This window comes from Trachurus trachurus, assembly GCF_905171665.1.
Source record: "Trachurus trachurus genome assembly, chromosome: 17".
In the NCBI taxonomy this organism is placed as follows: domain Eukaryota; kingdom Metazoa; phylum Chordata; class Actinopteri; order Carangiformes; family Carangidae; genus Trachurus; species Trachurus trachurus.
Window position 1 is genome coordinate 8360519 of NC_139900.1, and position 16769 is coordinate 8377287.

At 43.3% G+C, this 16769-nt stretch overlaps 1 protein-coding gene across 1 annotated transcript in view; it reads right to left on the reverse strand.

The window, feature by feature from the left end:
• The window catches only part of LOC311000275 (contactin-associated protein-like 4), a gene marked incomplete at both ends in the record, with an annotated part of 157971 nt that extends 153861 nt beyond the window's left edge, over positions 1-4110 (reverse strand). The window contains one exon of the mRNA XM_083990944.1: positions 4002-4110. Within this exon, the coding sequence (XP_083847070.1) occupies positions 4002-4110 (109 nt within the window). The remainder of the gene's footprint in view (positions 1-4001) is intronic.
• Positions 4111-16769: the final 12659 nt, after the last annotated feature.

The following is a 16769-nucleotide window of genomic DNA, read 5'->3' on the forward strand; positions in this document are numbered from 1 at the left end:
AGTTAAAATTCAATAATAGATATATCTATAGCTCTATAATACTCTTTCACTTTGTCTATCTGTCTCTTTCACTGATGATGAGCTCTGTCTCCTCATCAGACCAATCCCGATTAAAATGCCTTATTAAAAGGGACTACGAGGAGTTTCGGAAAGCGAAGTGTTTTCACACTACGTTTCCCATGAGCCTCCGCGCTGCTCTGTGAAATTCTTGGACCGGTGCAAGACGGACGAAAGCGAAAACATTTGCCAAGAATGTTTTCATTAATCAAGAACGAAAGTCAGAGGTTCGAAGACGATCAGATACCGTCGTATAGTTCCGACCATAAGCGACGATTCGGGCAGCGTCCGGGCAACTGAAACTAGTAAATGCTGGTCGAGTCGACCACTAAATAATAATATCAAAATGAAGATAAAGATAAAGCGATATATTTATCGAAAATGGACCCATTAACAAGTGGGTAACGTAGCTTCATCCACATTAATATGAGACTCTTTCATAACCAAAAGCAAAACTCCTCGTGGTCTCTTTAAACTACACATCAACACACGCACCAACTGAGTGGATATGAATATGAAACGTCAGATAAAAAGACTCTTTTGACACAAGTTTTTTTTTTGTGACAAATAAGTTATTAAATATTTATACTATCAGTTGTAAATTGTTTGCTCTGACATGTTGCCACTGCTAAACTAGTCTAATTGAATATTTACTGACCCCTTTCATTCATTTTCTTTGTTTGAGGTGTTTGAGGTTATTATTATTGCCACCGCATGGATGTATTTTTCGTGCGCCACTGCAATGCATTGTGGGTGATACACAGCTCTGGAGTGACCATTGATGATACTCACTCTCACCAAGTTCACTTCAGCTGTTCAGAGAAATGGAACAGCCCTTATATTATGATGGTGGCGGGGAAGACGAACGCAGCCCAGGTGTGGATGGTTACTATGATGGTAACCAAGTGTGTGTTGCATAACAAATATCTGTTTAACCTTGACTCTCAGAGGTCGACGCCTGTTTCTGTTAATATCTTTGTGACGTTACAGCGTAGAAATGTTAAATATGGTTTAACGTTGTAAGGATCCATAGGCTCTCTACTCTACACTCTCCACTTTATATTCCTGAGAGACTCTGCATAAACTACTAGACAGCCTTGAAAAATGTTTGTACAGCGCTCTGGAGAAAAAAAAGTCTGTCTGAGATGAGATTATTCTGAACAATATGATACAAAACACACAAGTATTATGTTATACACAAGGGGGCAGTTGTCGGTCTGAGAAGTGAAGTCACTTCCTCGTTCAACAAACTGCAATCCCCTCGGCTTCCTCTGGGGGCTGGTGTCAGAAAGCAGCATTCTCCATAGACCCCCATGTTAAAATCGCCGACTTTACAGCCTCAGTAAACATGATCAAAGCCTGGTGTCAGCACGTTTTTTGGTCTCAACCGATAGTTTCTACCCCCGCACACACTCTGAGGGGGGTGAATTTTTTTTTTAACTCTACCGTTTTACTGTTATTAGGCTAAAATTCTCGCCAACACGCAGCCATATTTGAGTCACAAAAACGACTCCCCAAAACCAATGGGTGACGTCACGGATGCTACATTCATTTTTTTTTTTTTTTACAGTCAATGGTTATACACTGTATATACAAGTTCCTTTTAAAAGTTGACACAATACCCTGAGATTTCAGAGGGTTAAAAAAAAGTTAATCATATTATTGCATTAATGTATTATTGTGCATTAAACAAACTGACTCAACAGAAAAGCAACAACATCCACAGGAAGGTTTTTTCTCCTGCTTGTGAGACTGCACTTTATCTGATGCACTTTACGTAAACACTGTGTTCTTAACCGTATTATCTTGGATTTTTGTCTTATTCAGTGCCATATTTCTTATATTTTGATCACAGTCAGTGCACATGCTATTTATATTGTTATCTATAATGATGCGTGCTCCATATGTTTCTATGTTTTATGTTTTATACCTTTATGTGATCTACTGTAATGAGCTGCAACCCAAATTGCCCCTTGGGACATGAAATAAACTGAACCTGAATCTGAACCTGAACATCACAAAGTACTGTTGTGTTTCCATTTGTGTTTTACTGCAGCACAGAGAAGAAACACAAGCAGCAGATAAAGAGAGATGAGATGGTGCAGAACAGATGATCTATTAGCATCACATGTCAATCAAACTCTCCGTCATAAATACCAGCAGCTATAAAAAATGACCAGAATATGAACCTCCTACAGATGGAAGCTACAGTATGAGATGATGATGCAAATGAGCAGCAGGAGGGAGAGCAGAGAGAGGAAGAAGGTGAAGAAATGTGGACAAGAAAGAGGGAGAGAAAGAGGATAAACAGAAAGACTGTGGATGAAAAGGGTGATGCAGCAGGAAGGCAGAGATCCAGGTAGAGGAGATGAAGGAGAAACAGGTAGGGAGAAAGAGAGAGAGAGATCAGCAGAAGAGGAAGAAAGACAGATGTTTTTTGGGGAGGAAAGATACAGATGGGGAAATGCAGGAAGAGAGAGAGAGAGAGAAGAAAGCCAAGCGAGGGAGGAGAGGACGGAGAGTCAGCGGCAGATCTGAGTCAGAAGCAGCAGGAGGAGAGAGGAAGAAGAGATTCACAGGCTCTGGTGAAGCTGATTGTAGATGTTCTTCCACAGAGGAAGGAAGGAAGGAGGGATGAAGAACCGTGGTCTGACATTCCTCCACATCTCAACACATCTTCATCCGTGTTTCCTCTTTAGTTACATTTTTCATCATCGTCGCTTTGAGGTTAAATCGTGGCGATTTGTTTCCAAACTTTCAGGAGATCCACTGATGAAGTCGTGCAGGTGAGAGAAGAGGAGAGGAGAGGAGAGGAGAGGAGAGGAGAGGAGAGGAGAGAAGGAAATGTTCTGCAGACACAGCAGGTCAGGTAAGACAAAAGGAAAGAAAAGGGAGAGACAGAGGGAATCAGTGTGTTGTAAGAGAGGACGGAGGACTTCCTCTGCAGTCTGGATCACACACACACATAAACACACATAAACACACACACACTCCTCCCCTCATCTCCCCTTCACACTCACACACTGACACACAACCTTCAGACAAGCAACCTGCCAAGTGCAGTTGGCTCAGCGCTCAGTGGCATTTAGAGGGAAACAACAGACTGTCACAGGAGTCAAACCAGCAACCTCTCAGTCCTCAACCCAACACACACACACACACACACACACACACACACACACACACACACACACACACACACACACACACACACACACACACACACACACACACACACACACGCTCACTGTGGACTGGAGTGTGTGACCGCCAACTGGCTCAGTCCCCACGCTGCTCTGAGCAGCCAATTAACCAGAAAACAAAGAGATAACCTTGTTTTATGCGCACAGTCAGAGGATGAGGCGGCTCCACTCAGACCCACAGCTGAGACTAAAACCTGCAGCTCCTCTGATCTGCTGCTTCTGGTAAAACGTAAAAGATTTTTTATTTTTTCCCCCCACAAGGACTGAGAATCAATAAACACACTGAGTGACACGAGCGGGTGGAGTAGAAGTGGCGACTCCAAAAAAAAAAGAAATACGCACGACTCGTTCAGCTGCTCCACCGTTCATAGTTAGCGGTGTTAAACCTGCAGTTTCTCGTGAATATCACAGATTGAATCATCCCTCACATCAAACCGCTTCAACTTCGCCTTTTAGCCGATTTATTTCTCTTTTTCCCCTCCACACACACAACCGAGCACTGATGCGCAACCGATACGCACTGAATCCCGCAGACACAGAAAAACCTCTCTCTGTCTCTCTCTCTGTCCAATTTAACATAACAAGTGGATAAGACAAGAGAGAGAGAAAAAAACAACAACTAAAAACTAAACAAAGCTGCCTCCGGATAACACAATCCGAGCAGGCAGGCAGCGTGACAGGAGGATGAAGCCGCGTTCAGAGCAGCTCCTCCGGGGGAAAGTGTCGGCTGCTGCTGCTCACCTTCTGCGGTTGTCCCGGCCGAGATGGAGACAAGGAGGAGAAGACGCAGCAGCACGGTGACTTGAGCGATAGTAATCCAAGCGACTCTTGATTTAGTCCCCAGATCCATGATGATGAGGATGAAGAGGATGAAGAAGCTGCAGAGAAGCCCGGTGGCTGCCGGAGGAGAGAGACGGCCGACCTCTCCTCTCCAGCTCCAAGAGAGATCTCCTCAAACCCCCGACTGGAGCAGAGAGAGAGGGAGAGGGAGAGATGGAGGGAGGGAGGGAGAGAGAGAGACTTTAACACGGTGTCACAGCTTCAGTAGTACCACCTCCTCCTCCTCCTCTCGGTATTTTTTTTAGGACCCGCTGCCTGATGAAGACCTATTGATCTCTTTTTGGCAATAATTAAAGCAGAAGTAAGCGATATTTTTGTGTTACTATAAGTCTTAAATAGTTCTATCTTCCGACAGCAATCACTTACATAGAGTGTTTGGTCTGTCAGTCACTCTGCTCTGCTCTGAGCCGAGGAGAAAACTTTCCTTGTATCCTACAAGTTTTATCCAATGAGGAGAGAGAACGGCATAAAGGGGCGGTCCTCTCTGTGTGTGCAGCCAAGGGATGCGCCTGAATGTGGTGACGTAGGGACGAGGACCAATAGATCCATGAGAGGGCGGGGGCTGCTAACTCCATCGGCTGACAAGAAGTTATGGTGCGTTCAAGGCAACCCGTAACTTGTGTTTTTCCGACCTGTGAAGGCGTACCAGTTCGATCTGGTACGAGTTCACGGGTCGGAAGTTACGAGTGGCCGTTATAGTGACTTTCACAGGTAAAACCAAGGGGGCAGTTGCCGGTCTGAGAAGTGAAGCTCACTTCCGCGTTCAAAAAACTGCAATCCCCTCGGTTTCCTCTGGGGGCTGGTGTCAGAAAGCAGCATTCTCCATAGACCCCCATGTTAAAATCGCTGATTTTACATCCTCAATAAACATGATCAAAGCCTGTTGTCAGCACGTTTTTTCGTCTCAATCGATAGTTTCTACCCCCGCACACACTCTGAGGGGGGTGAATTCTTTTTTAACTCTACCGTTTTACTGTTATTAGGTTAAAACTCTGGCCAATTAGGGCGCGGAAACGTTGAGTGACAGGTCCGAGCAGCTCCGTGGACAGCTGCTTCGAGGCAAGTGGGCGGGTTCTCGGCCGGCTAATCCAACATGGCGCTGTTCAGGCCGCCATATTGGAGTCACAAAAACGACTCCCCAGAACCAATGGGAGACGTCACGGATGCTACGTCCATTCTTTTTACAGTCTATGGGTAAAACAGGTCGGAAAAACACGAGTGGGTTGTCTGGAACACTACAAAGTTGTAAGTCGTGACTTGAAGCTGTAACTTACGGTTTCAAAAGCCTGCCTGGAACGCAGCATTAGCCAAAACGACCGGATCGCTTACTTCTGCTTTAAACAGTCAGATTAATAACAGCTGTTTGGTTCAATGTTACACGTGCACACATCTTCAAATCACTTTTTTTTTTTAGTAGCTTAAAGGGATAGTTCACTCAAAATTGAAATTTCACTCATTATCTACTCCCCCTCATGTGGACTAATAAGGGCTGGGAGAAGTTTCAGAGTCCTCCGTGGCTTCTCTGAGTTACAGGGGGTCTCGGCGTAGCAGTGCATGTCCATATGACGGTTGCAAATGGACACCACTTTTCTTCATCCAAAAAGACACACCAAAAAACATCCAAATACCTCCATGCTGCTCGTCTGTAATGTCCCTCTTGCATTGAAGCCCCAACATGAGAAATTGTTCCGAAAAAAATTAAATAAGTCTATATTTCAAGCTTGTTTGTAGCGGAAGATTCTCGAAGCTTCTCTTCCCGGTCCGTCAATAACTGACTCGGCACAAATCTCGCGATATTTGGACGGACCAGGAAGAGGAGCTTCCGCTACAAACAAGCTTGAAATATAGACTTATTTAATTTTTTCAGTTCAGCACTGCAGAGCAAGGACACAACAAAACTGCTGTCATTATTTATTAATCTGCCTTTTAATTCCCATTTTATTGCTTGTAAAAATGTATTTTCATCAGTAGCTACGTCGTCTTCATGCCACTAACAAAAAGCTGAAACCCAGTAGCCCACCAGTTTCCTATGATGTAGGCTACACCATCAACAAAGAGAAGCGTAAAATCTTCACATGAGAATCTGGAGGGAGTTAGATTTGGCAAAGAACAAAAATAATCAATGATTATTGAGGTAGTTGCTGGTTAATCTTTATAGGAACAGTCAAACAGCTCCTTTACCAGGAGTAGCCTATATCTACTGATCATTACATGATGCAGCTTGATGCACAGGAGGTTCTAGATCGTCCTGCACCTTCCTGGTTCTGGAGTCGCCAGGGACACTCTCCTCTTTGAATCTAAACAACAACAACAATGATGCACTCTGTGACCAAAATGGCTGCTGTCAATTATTTCCCCTCCATCCACGACAACGACGTGGTGGAAAACAAGGACGTGTGGCGTCGCTTTGCCCTCAGACCCAAACAGTTCAGCTCTCCAGCTGCTGCTGCTGCTGCTGCCTCGGTTAAGGCCCGAGCTGACGGCGTCGACAGAACCACCGGCTCAGAAGACGCTCAGCAGCTCCAAGCTTCTTCTCCCGCAGCCTCCACAACAACTACAGCTACAACAGCAGCATGGGGCTGTTTGGTTCTGCCCGAGTACCGACCTCTGGACGCCTTCAGCGCTGCGGCTGCAGAGGATCCGGGTTCGGCTTCACAGAGCGAGGACGACGAGATGTGTGAGCTGCTGATCAGGATGAAGGAAATGGAGCTCCGCGGCATGATGGAAGAGACTCCTGTTATCTCGCCACGTAAGAGACGATAGAAAATCACCTGTGCTGCTGTTATACAATGTAATAGCCTGGAAAGTCAATAGTGCTTGTTGTTGTTGTTGTTGTGTAAATCATGGAATTAGAGAGTTTGCAGCTCACCTGGCTCATCCTGGAAGCACACAGGAGAAAAGAAGTGATGTTATAGAGTCTTATTTCTTTCATTTTTGCTGTTTCAGATACTTTTCTGAGGGACATCAAGTGGTACAGGATGAACCAGAGGAGGAGAAAACGGAAATGAAGAGACGACAGATGGACAAACATCATCATCACCACATCTTATTGATTCAATATTTCCAATTACCAGCATTAAATGCTTACAATCTGAAGCACTATACCCAACTGACTACAAACACTTCACTGAATTTAAAGGGGAACTTTGGTTTCACTAACCCTCCTCTCGGCCATGTGCATTTGTTTTCAATGAAGCTGGCGAGAAATCAATCCATGGAGCGGTGGAGAGCGCTATATATCATATACCATGTTACCATGTGTATATTTGTGTAGTCTTATCTAGTTACAAGTCATTGATTTAACCAGCACTAGGACTCTGGAGCTGCTTCATTAAGGTGAAAATCTTGCATAGTTCCTCTTTAACTTTTCCTGAACGCAGCTTCGGCACGTCGTAAAGATGTGGAACTTCCTGTGTTGAAGGTTCGTCAGTGTTTGAGTGACTATAATTAATGTAACGTATTCATGGCTGAATACAAAGGAGGCTTTTGGCACATTTTCCCCCCACCGAGCCGCCCGGGGTGTCTGGGTTCAGCCCCTCTGAGCTGCTGCCAACGTGTGATTCAAACAGTCAGTGGATATGAGTCAAGATAATCAATCAACCTAACAGAGGATAATGCTATAGACCCTGATAGCGATAACCTGCTCTGAATCAGACGATGGTTTCGGGGTGAAACTCAATCAAAACTTCAGCTACATGCATCCGACACTCATTAAAAAGGTCGGTAATTACAACTCTGCAGTATTAACACGGGCTAATTGCTGCTGTCAGGGAAATATTGAATATACTATTATATTTTTTTGCTTCCGGCAAATAAGCATTTACAGGTTATTAACCATGGTCCAACTCCTCTTTGATTATTAAAGCACAACTTTTTCTACATCTCAAAACACAAAGAAATTATAGATTATCAGTCAAATAAGTTTTGCGCAGCATCTGATTCATTCACGCTGCTCCGAGTGGCTGATTATACCGGAGTCATATGTGCAGCACGCAGGATGGATGTGATAATACAGTACTCAGCTTTCATTAAGTGGGTCTGAAGATTAAATAACTTACGGTCTTATGGCTCCTGCTAATGCATCTTGGCTGGGCGCTCTTCTTCTCCTCTGACACCGAGTATTAATCTGTGACTCATTTTTAACAGTGCGGGTGGAAAGATGCTAAAACATGCTCATATATTTGATACCAAAAAAAAAACATCTAAGGTGTAAAAGTTGGTGTATCGATAAAAACAAAGAAAAAGAGCAATGGAGGCTGTTGTAGCCTTCTGGTTTGCTTAAAACATAATTCTTAGTTGCTGCACAAACATCAGTTATGGTTAGGCTACATACTGTATGTTGACTTTTTGAATGGCCGAGAGGAGGGTTAGCAACACAGAGGAAAAGCGACCGGATTTGCATATTTCCCCTTTAACAAATTAAAAGTGCACGCGCCCTCTTGCATCTCGGCAGAGTCACATCCCCCAAAACAGAGAGGGGGGAAAAAAACAGTATTCACCTTTCAGTCAGCGCAATATGCCAATAAACAGATAAACATCGGCCACTGGCATTAGTATTTTCCGATGTCAGTCAACAAGGCGAATATCGGCCGATGCGTCCCTAAATGCGAGATTTCTGTGTTTCCATATTTTCCTCTGCTCAAGGTTTGACTGTCGCTCTTGTAGTGACATCATCCTGTTGCACCACCAACTGTTTCAACTCCTAATATGTTCGCAACAGTGATGGCTAGGGGGGAAAAAAAGCACTAAATAGCACAAATGTAGCCTTTTTTATGTTAAAATGTGTTATTAATTTGGATGGAAACTGTGTTAGTAGCTCCTCACGAGCCGAGAGTGAACGCAGCATCGGGTTATTATTACAACAGGTGGGTTAAAGCAACAATGATTCAACGCGCAGCAGGAGTTTTCAGTCCCAATTTGTGTAACACAGAACCGCCTGGGGACGAGGCCGCGGTGTCACGTTTGTCAGATCAGGTCCGGTGCTGGAAACGAGCTGAATTCATCTGAGAGAGAGAGAGAGAGAGAGAGAGAGAAGCTTCTGGTTTTCATTGAGCCGAAGATGAACAGTTCAGAAAAACAGAAAACAGAGAGGAGAAGGGAAGGGAAGGGAAGGGAAGGGAAGGGAAGGGAAGGGAAGGGGGGGAGTCAGCGGGGGAGTCAGATAATGAAACCCCACAGAGAGCAACGGACAGCAGGGGAACGGGACGACACTGAAGCCAGAGTCTGTGAGAAACAAGGAACACACTAACACACACACACACACAGCCTGCAGCCCCTGTGGACACGCCGCACACAGAGAAACCAGCTGGTTGTTTAATGTTCAAATCAGATGGGTGAGAGATCTTATAATTATCTGAACCTGGGATGAGCCGCGAGGACGAGAAGCAGCAGCGAGCAGCGAGCAGCGATCTGGTGGCAGAAAAGATTAGAAACTTAACGCTGCACGCTGAGAGTCCAACGCAAACAGAGACACACACACACACACACAGTGGGAGAGTTAAAGAGATTAGGGTTAAAGGGATAGTTCACCCAAAATTCAAAATGTCACTCATTATCTCCTCCCCCTCATGTGGACTAAGGGCTGGGAGAAGTTTCAGAGTCCTCCGTGGCTTCTCTGAGTTACAGCGGGGCTCCGTGCAGCACTGCATGTCCATATGACGGTTGAGAACGGAGCTCACTTTTCTTCGTCCAAAAAGACACACCAAAAACCATCCAGATACCTCCATAGTGCTCGTCTGTAATGTCCCTCTTGTATTGAAGCCCCGACATGAGAAATTGTTCTGAAAAAAATTAAATAAGTCTATATTTTAAGCTTGTTTGCAGCACTGCTCTTCCTGGTCCGTCCAAATCTCATGCGATTTGCATTGACACCCAGTTCACGGCTCTGCAAATCGCGCGAGATTCCGCCACAAAAAAGCTTAAAACCTATACTTAAAGGCACGGATAACTCTGAAACTTCTCCCAGCCCTTAGTCGACATGAGGGTGAGTAGATAATGAGTGCAATTTTTAGTTTTTGTAAAGTTCTGTATTTCATTGATGGAAAAAAAACGAAAAATACCAAAAGAAAGGAAAAGAAACTGCACAATTAGAAAGTGGAGCTCACTTGTTGCTGCATCTTTCAGGTCTGATGAAAAAAATCTCTTGGCAGTCATGAGTGAAACTGAGCCACAAAGGGAGCGAGACAATCAAAAAAAAAAAACCTCTACACCTCTACAAGTCGTGCTCTCAGAAAAGTGTAAGTGTAAAAGTTTTATTCCACACGTCAAAGACAATAAACGAAGAACAAACCTGGGTGAAGCTGCTCTCTGCAGTTCGCCTGGATGCAGCTGCTTCGACCTCTCATCGTAGGAAAGTTTGGAGGCTTTTGACTGCAACAAAAAGAAAAAGAAAAAGAAAAACCAACATGTGATGACAGCAAGTTAGCAGTAAATAACCACAGGCCTCAAAGGCTGCGACGACCGACCGACCGATCCAGAAAGACACAGTGTGGAGATTTAACAGTCTGGGAGTGTGATCGGTGGCACGGCTCCAGAATAACAACATGGCCGAGAAATCAAAGTGACACAGGGAGATAATGGTTGTTTATGTCAGTTGTCCGGCTTCATTTGGACTAAATGTGAGACTGGATGGAGACTTGGGAGTCAGATAAGAAGAAGATCAATGCTATTCTGATGTCAGTCAGGTTGTGTTAAGCACTAGCTCCGAATAAAAACTGTTTTATTATTTTTAAGAAGGGAGAAACAGCTGGTTCTCTTAAAGAGGAACTGTGCAGGATTTTTAGCTAAACTATGCTATATATATTTTTTTTTATCTTAAATTAAACAGCTTTGTAGTAACTGTGATGGTTGAATGACTTGTTCCAGTCACTCAAACGCTGACGAACCTCCAACACAGGAAGTTCCAGATCTTTACAACGTGCCAAAGCTGCGTTCAGGAAAAGTTAAAGGGGAACTGTGCAAGATTTTTAGCTTATCTATGCTACATTTACACTTCAATTAAGCAGCTTCAGAGTCCTAGTGCTGGTTAAATCAATGACTAGTAACTAGTTCTAGGGAGAATGGAGCGTCTCTTGGCTGAAAACCAACCTTGTAAGATAAGAGCCTCCGACCCGGTGTCCCAGCTCTCGTCTCTGCGGCACCGTAACACAAACGCGCCTCAAAACCCGTAATCTCTTGTTTATGACATGTAAGACTACACAAATATAAGAGGTAACATCATACATGATATATAACGTTATCCACCGCTCCATGGATTGATTTCTCACCGGTCTCATTGAAAACAAATGCATGGTGAGATTAGCAAAACAGCAAAAAAGCGAACACACAGATTTCATTTGTAAATTGGTAAATTTGTAGCGTGACATTTACACCCGTCTTGCTTCTGCAGTGATTAAATAAATTAAACAATATCTGCTCCCTACGTGACAATTTTATTTATAATGGGCTTTTACAAAACCTGAAGTTTTAATATCGTTTGGGTTTTAACTGCTGTTGAACTGAGCTGAAAACACGACAGCTTTATGCTCAGCTAGGCGAACCACTATTTAGTCTGCTCTGACATTATAATCAATAACATGCAAATCTAAGAATATTGTGCAATATTATTTATTAGCTACGTAATGTTAAAGGAAAAAAAGTACATTTCATTTTACATTTTTGGTGGTTGTCCTGTTCTTAGACTTATTTTAAGCATATGTTGGTGGGCGAACGTGAACTGTGTACGTTTTGATGAGTGTGTGCGTGAGATGTTTTATGTTTACAGTATACCTTGAGTTGTGTGTTTAAGGCAGTGCTTTTGAATATCATTGTTTATTTATTACAATAAAAGTGAATCTTGACTCTGATGATGAGTGGTTTCAAACTTCTCAGCGTATTTCCAAACTGTTGAACGCGACACGGTGATGGTTCGGGTTCATTTCCCACAGTTTGCTCAGACTGCACCACCTTTCTGTTGGAGGATGAATGTTGCGTTTTCAGGTTCATCAGTTAATTAGCGCCTCTGGAGCCCAGATGGTTTCCCTCTCTCACTCGGCCAAATGAGCCGCACTAAAAGTCCTAAAGTGTTCAGAAATTGAATCAATTGTTCAAAGCCTGCTGTTATTTGATTGAGCACTCATTTAGCCGCCGACTCCCAGCGGGGTCCAACACTACATCCATCCAAAAAATAAATAAATAAATTTAAAAAATCATCCATTTCTCTATGAAAGCGTTCAGAGGAAATTTTCTGCCTCTGACCTGCCAAGTCAGCTGATCAAAAGCCGGCCTCAGTCAGATTTCAAACCAGCGATCCCAGAGAAGAAGAAACACGTTACTTCTGCCATCGCATAGTAATTAATGGAGTGTGTTTTCCTTTGCCATGGCAACTTCCAAAAAAAAAACAACCAAACAGAGGCTGAATGGACTTTTGAAAATCAGAGAGGAGCCAGCAGGAGAATGAGCAGAGGAGGGTATAAATAAAACCAACGTCTCAGTTGACGTTCACACACTTCAACGGCACATTGAACAACTTTGTTTCTCTTCTCATCCATAATGAGGCTGAGCTGAATATTCATAAACAAACAGGATATAAATATTTGGTAAAACACTGAATCGTTTGTTAGTGATGGATTAATATTGATAAGCAGCATCAGCTCTACTCCTGTCTGATCTGGTTCATCATCATCATTTCACCTAAGATTTAAGAAAGCTCCTGCACACTGTCTTAAAGGGATAGTTCAACATTTTGGCAAACTGGCTCATTGCCATAATCCCTATAGTCATAGCAGTAGGTTCGTTACCTTTATTTGTCGGCGCAAGCTATTTTTAGAACGGCGGAGCAGAGCCATGAGCTGCTCAGAGCTACGCTACGGAGGCTCATGGGATTTCTTGGCTTCCCTCATCAAACTCATCAAATACACAATCCAACAACTCCACAACGCTCTGGTGGACAAGTTGTGACCTGCACATTCACCACACTATGAGATAATAACACAACGTTACCAGACAGAGTTGTTTTAGAGGGAAATTCATGCAAAACCACTGATGCGCGTTGCCTTCAGGGACAGTTTTCCATCAAGCAGTCTCTGTATTTACCTCTAAAACAACTCTGTGTGGTAACGTTGTCGTTGACGTCTCTGTAAGGGATAATGTATAGTTCGGAGGTTGTTATGGAGAAATAAACCCCGACAGGTTGTATGGAACCCCGACGCGAAGCGGAGGGGTTTCATACAACATGAAGGGGTTTATTTCTCCATAACAACCGACCAACTATACATTATCCCGCTTAGAACACGGCCTACAACTAAATCATTCAATAATGTAACACAAAATAATGATAAAAAGAGATTTTATTCATGTAAAATTAGACCGTTGCTAGGGACGGCGCTCTGACCAGCGCAGCACAGAAAAGAGAAAGTATGCAGGATATTTACTTTATGTTTCATTTTTACCGTCATTAAACAGCTTCGGACTAATTGTGATGTTAGATAAACGACTTGTAACCTGTTACAGGGAGAGTGGAGGCTCCTTATTTCCACATCGTGGCTGAAAAGTAAACTTGCATCAAAGCCTCTGACCCGTGTCACAGCTCCTCTCCTCTCCTGTCCTCTCCTCTGCGACACAAACGCACCCCATAATCTCTTGTTTATGACAGATACGACTACACAAAATACATTGTAACGTGTATGGTAATCCATCGATCCATTGATTGATTATCAAAGGCTTCAAATGCACGAACGGGAGGAGGCTCAGCAAAACAGCGGCCGTGACCGGACATGCAGAGTCAGCCGTTGCTATGGAGTCCCTAGCAACGGTCCGCTCAGCGGTGGTCTATCGAGAAATAAACACCGCAGAATATTGGTGATTGACCAATCAGAATCGAGTATTCAAGAGAGCCGTGTTCTAAGTGTTATTATCTCATAGCGTGGTGAATGTGCAGGTCACAACTTGTCCACCAGAGCGTTGTGGAGTTGTTGGATTGTGTATTTGATGAGTTTGATGAGGGAAACCAAGAAATCCCATAATGAGCCTCTGTAGTGTAGCTCTGAGCAGCTCACGGCTCTGCTCCGCCGTTCTAAAAATAGCTTGCACCGACAAATAAAGGTAACGATCCTACTATCCCTTTAACTTGCATTGTAGTTTTAATGAAAGCACAACGTTTCGGTCCCTTAGACCTTCGTCAGGTTATGTATATACTGCATTTAAATTCTTTGACAGCGCTGGTCTTCTCCTACGCACCTGTCTGCCTTTGTAGATGTGCATACGTTTTTAGTGACCTAAGATTCAAGAGAAATCTTCTTATAAAGTTGTCGTGTCTTTGACGTGAGGGCATTTTTACAGCAAATTATTATTTATCACATTCTCCTGGAGATGATATTAAGATGAAAGAAGAAAGGCTCAGGTGCAGAATTTAAAACAGAGACGCTTCATTTGGAAAGAAATCAACTCCTTTCAGATTCTGTGAACTGTCATGATGATGATTGACAAACTCACTCAGGTAGGAAAGTAAATCTAATTACCTCGGAGCTCTGTTAGCTCCAGTTTTTATTTGTCTTCTGTCTGAGTATAAATGCTCCACACAAAACAGTTTGCAGAAAGTTTAGAGACAGGAGCTTAATGACTTTTGTCAGATTAGTGACTGATGCAATTAACTTTTTAGTGAAACTCTACATTGAATCAGATGAGCTACAGTCCAGAAAACAAAGCACAGCACGCCACAAAGTTATTGTAACTAATCCTGTGAGTTGACTGTTCACAAGCAAACATCTAGAGCTACAGGTGAAAGCAGAGGAGAGGAGGATGTTTGGTAGAGTCTCAGCCACATTGAGCTCTCAGTAAAACACTTGTTAGTAGACAACAGAGGCTTTAAAGTCTCTCCGACATTTTGCTGATGAATGATCTGAGCTGCTGCCTCGTCGTTCCCTTCACACTTGTTGTATTTATGTTGAATAGCAGATGGAGCGAGCTGGTGATCAACGCTCCCTGACTCTGCTTTATATTCAGAGCTGTTGGAGGCCTGCTGCCCGACCGGCCGGCCAGTTGGCTGAGACAGAAAAGAGCACTCAGAGTTTTCTTTGAGAGCGGAGCAGAGATCAAGCTGCTGGAAGCCGGAGGAGAGGCAGTGCATTCTGGGAAGCGAGGGCTGGGATGACAAGGCTGCAGCTCAGTGTGTCGTCAATTGAAGACCAATTTAAGTCAAACACCTCTCTGAGTTATAGACACTGTCGATCCTGCTCTGCTTTTCTTTAAAGCCTCGGAGGAGCGGGGGATGGGAGCCGGACTGTAAACGTTAATGTTGAACTTCCACATTTAAATCAGGACGGAAATCCAAACGAACAATTGCTCCAAACGAAGTCACATCACAGTCCCTGAAAGAGCAACTCATTCATGTAAACTGCTTCACGTCTTTACAGGTGTTTGACCTTTAAACTTCAAATGTTGAGTTGCAGATATTTAGTCAGAATACAAGTCGAAACATTAACAAACATTAAAGCTCTATATCAAAAAATGTAAACTTGTTCTTGTCCGTGAACACGTGAAATACGACTAATCTGAGACCAGTCCTCTCTTCTCTCCTTTTTCATTGAACCTTTACGCTTTCTAGTTCCTGTTTTTATTTAGAGATAATGAATTCACACATTTTATTTCATTTTGGCAGAGCAACACAGAAAGTTCCTACTGGGCTTTCAAAGTCACGCAGCGCTGGCCGCCAGCACACTCTGATAAAACAAACTAGTCTTGTTTCTAGTTTTATGTTTCTCTTTTTATCAGGCCTTCATTAACTGCAGAGGAAGTCTCTTAAAAGGACCCGAAGCAACGTTTAAACTCTGAGACCTTACACATGCTCTGAACCTTTTTCTTCTGGTTAATAAATTATATATTACATCTATTAATTCACCCAAAAAAACACAGCTCCTGATGATGCAGCAGGACGGAGAGTAAACAAACCTGCTCCAAAACTACATGGCCGGCGTGAGAAAAAAGCATCGACTCACACCCAAGTAACATCTGATGTGGGTTTAAACTTTACACACAGTTTAATGTGGTAAAACAGAGCAGCTGAATATCTAACTAGTTCACTCTGGGTGCTTTCACACAGACACTGCTCTGGTTCTGGTTCTGAAATCTCATAACCTTGGTGCTTTCTGGTACCAAAGTGGGCGTACTTTACTCAGGCAGAAATAAACACAACAGTGGCAAAAAAAAAAAATTGTGCTTTTCTTTTGCTTTTTCTAACCCTACTGTAACCCCTAACCCTTGGTACAGTAATCCTTCTTCAGATTTTTAAAGTTTATTAATGATTTGGTTTGGCGTTGGAGTGAACTTTGGCCATCTCCTCCCAGAATTCAAAGATAAGAATGACTTTACTTTACTTCAGTCAGACAACTCTGAAATGAGAACAAATAATTTATTGAGTGTAAGCATGGCAAGCTGAAGAACAGCATAGGCAGCATATCCTTGAGCATGGTTGCAGCAGGTTTGGCGTTATCGTTCCCTGAATGATCTGCTTTGTCAGACATTACGGGGAATGAAGCAGAGGGATCATAGAGACAGAGCCCACAGGTGGACGCTTTGCACACTGCAAAAACTCAAAATCTTACCAAGAATATTAGTCCTATTTCTAGTCAAAATTAGCCTAGAAATCTAGACGCACCCTAGCGGCAGCAAAAATATTTGCTCCGTAGGTGGGTC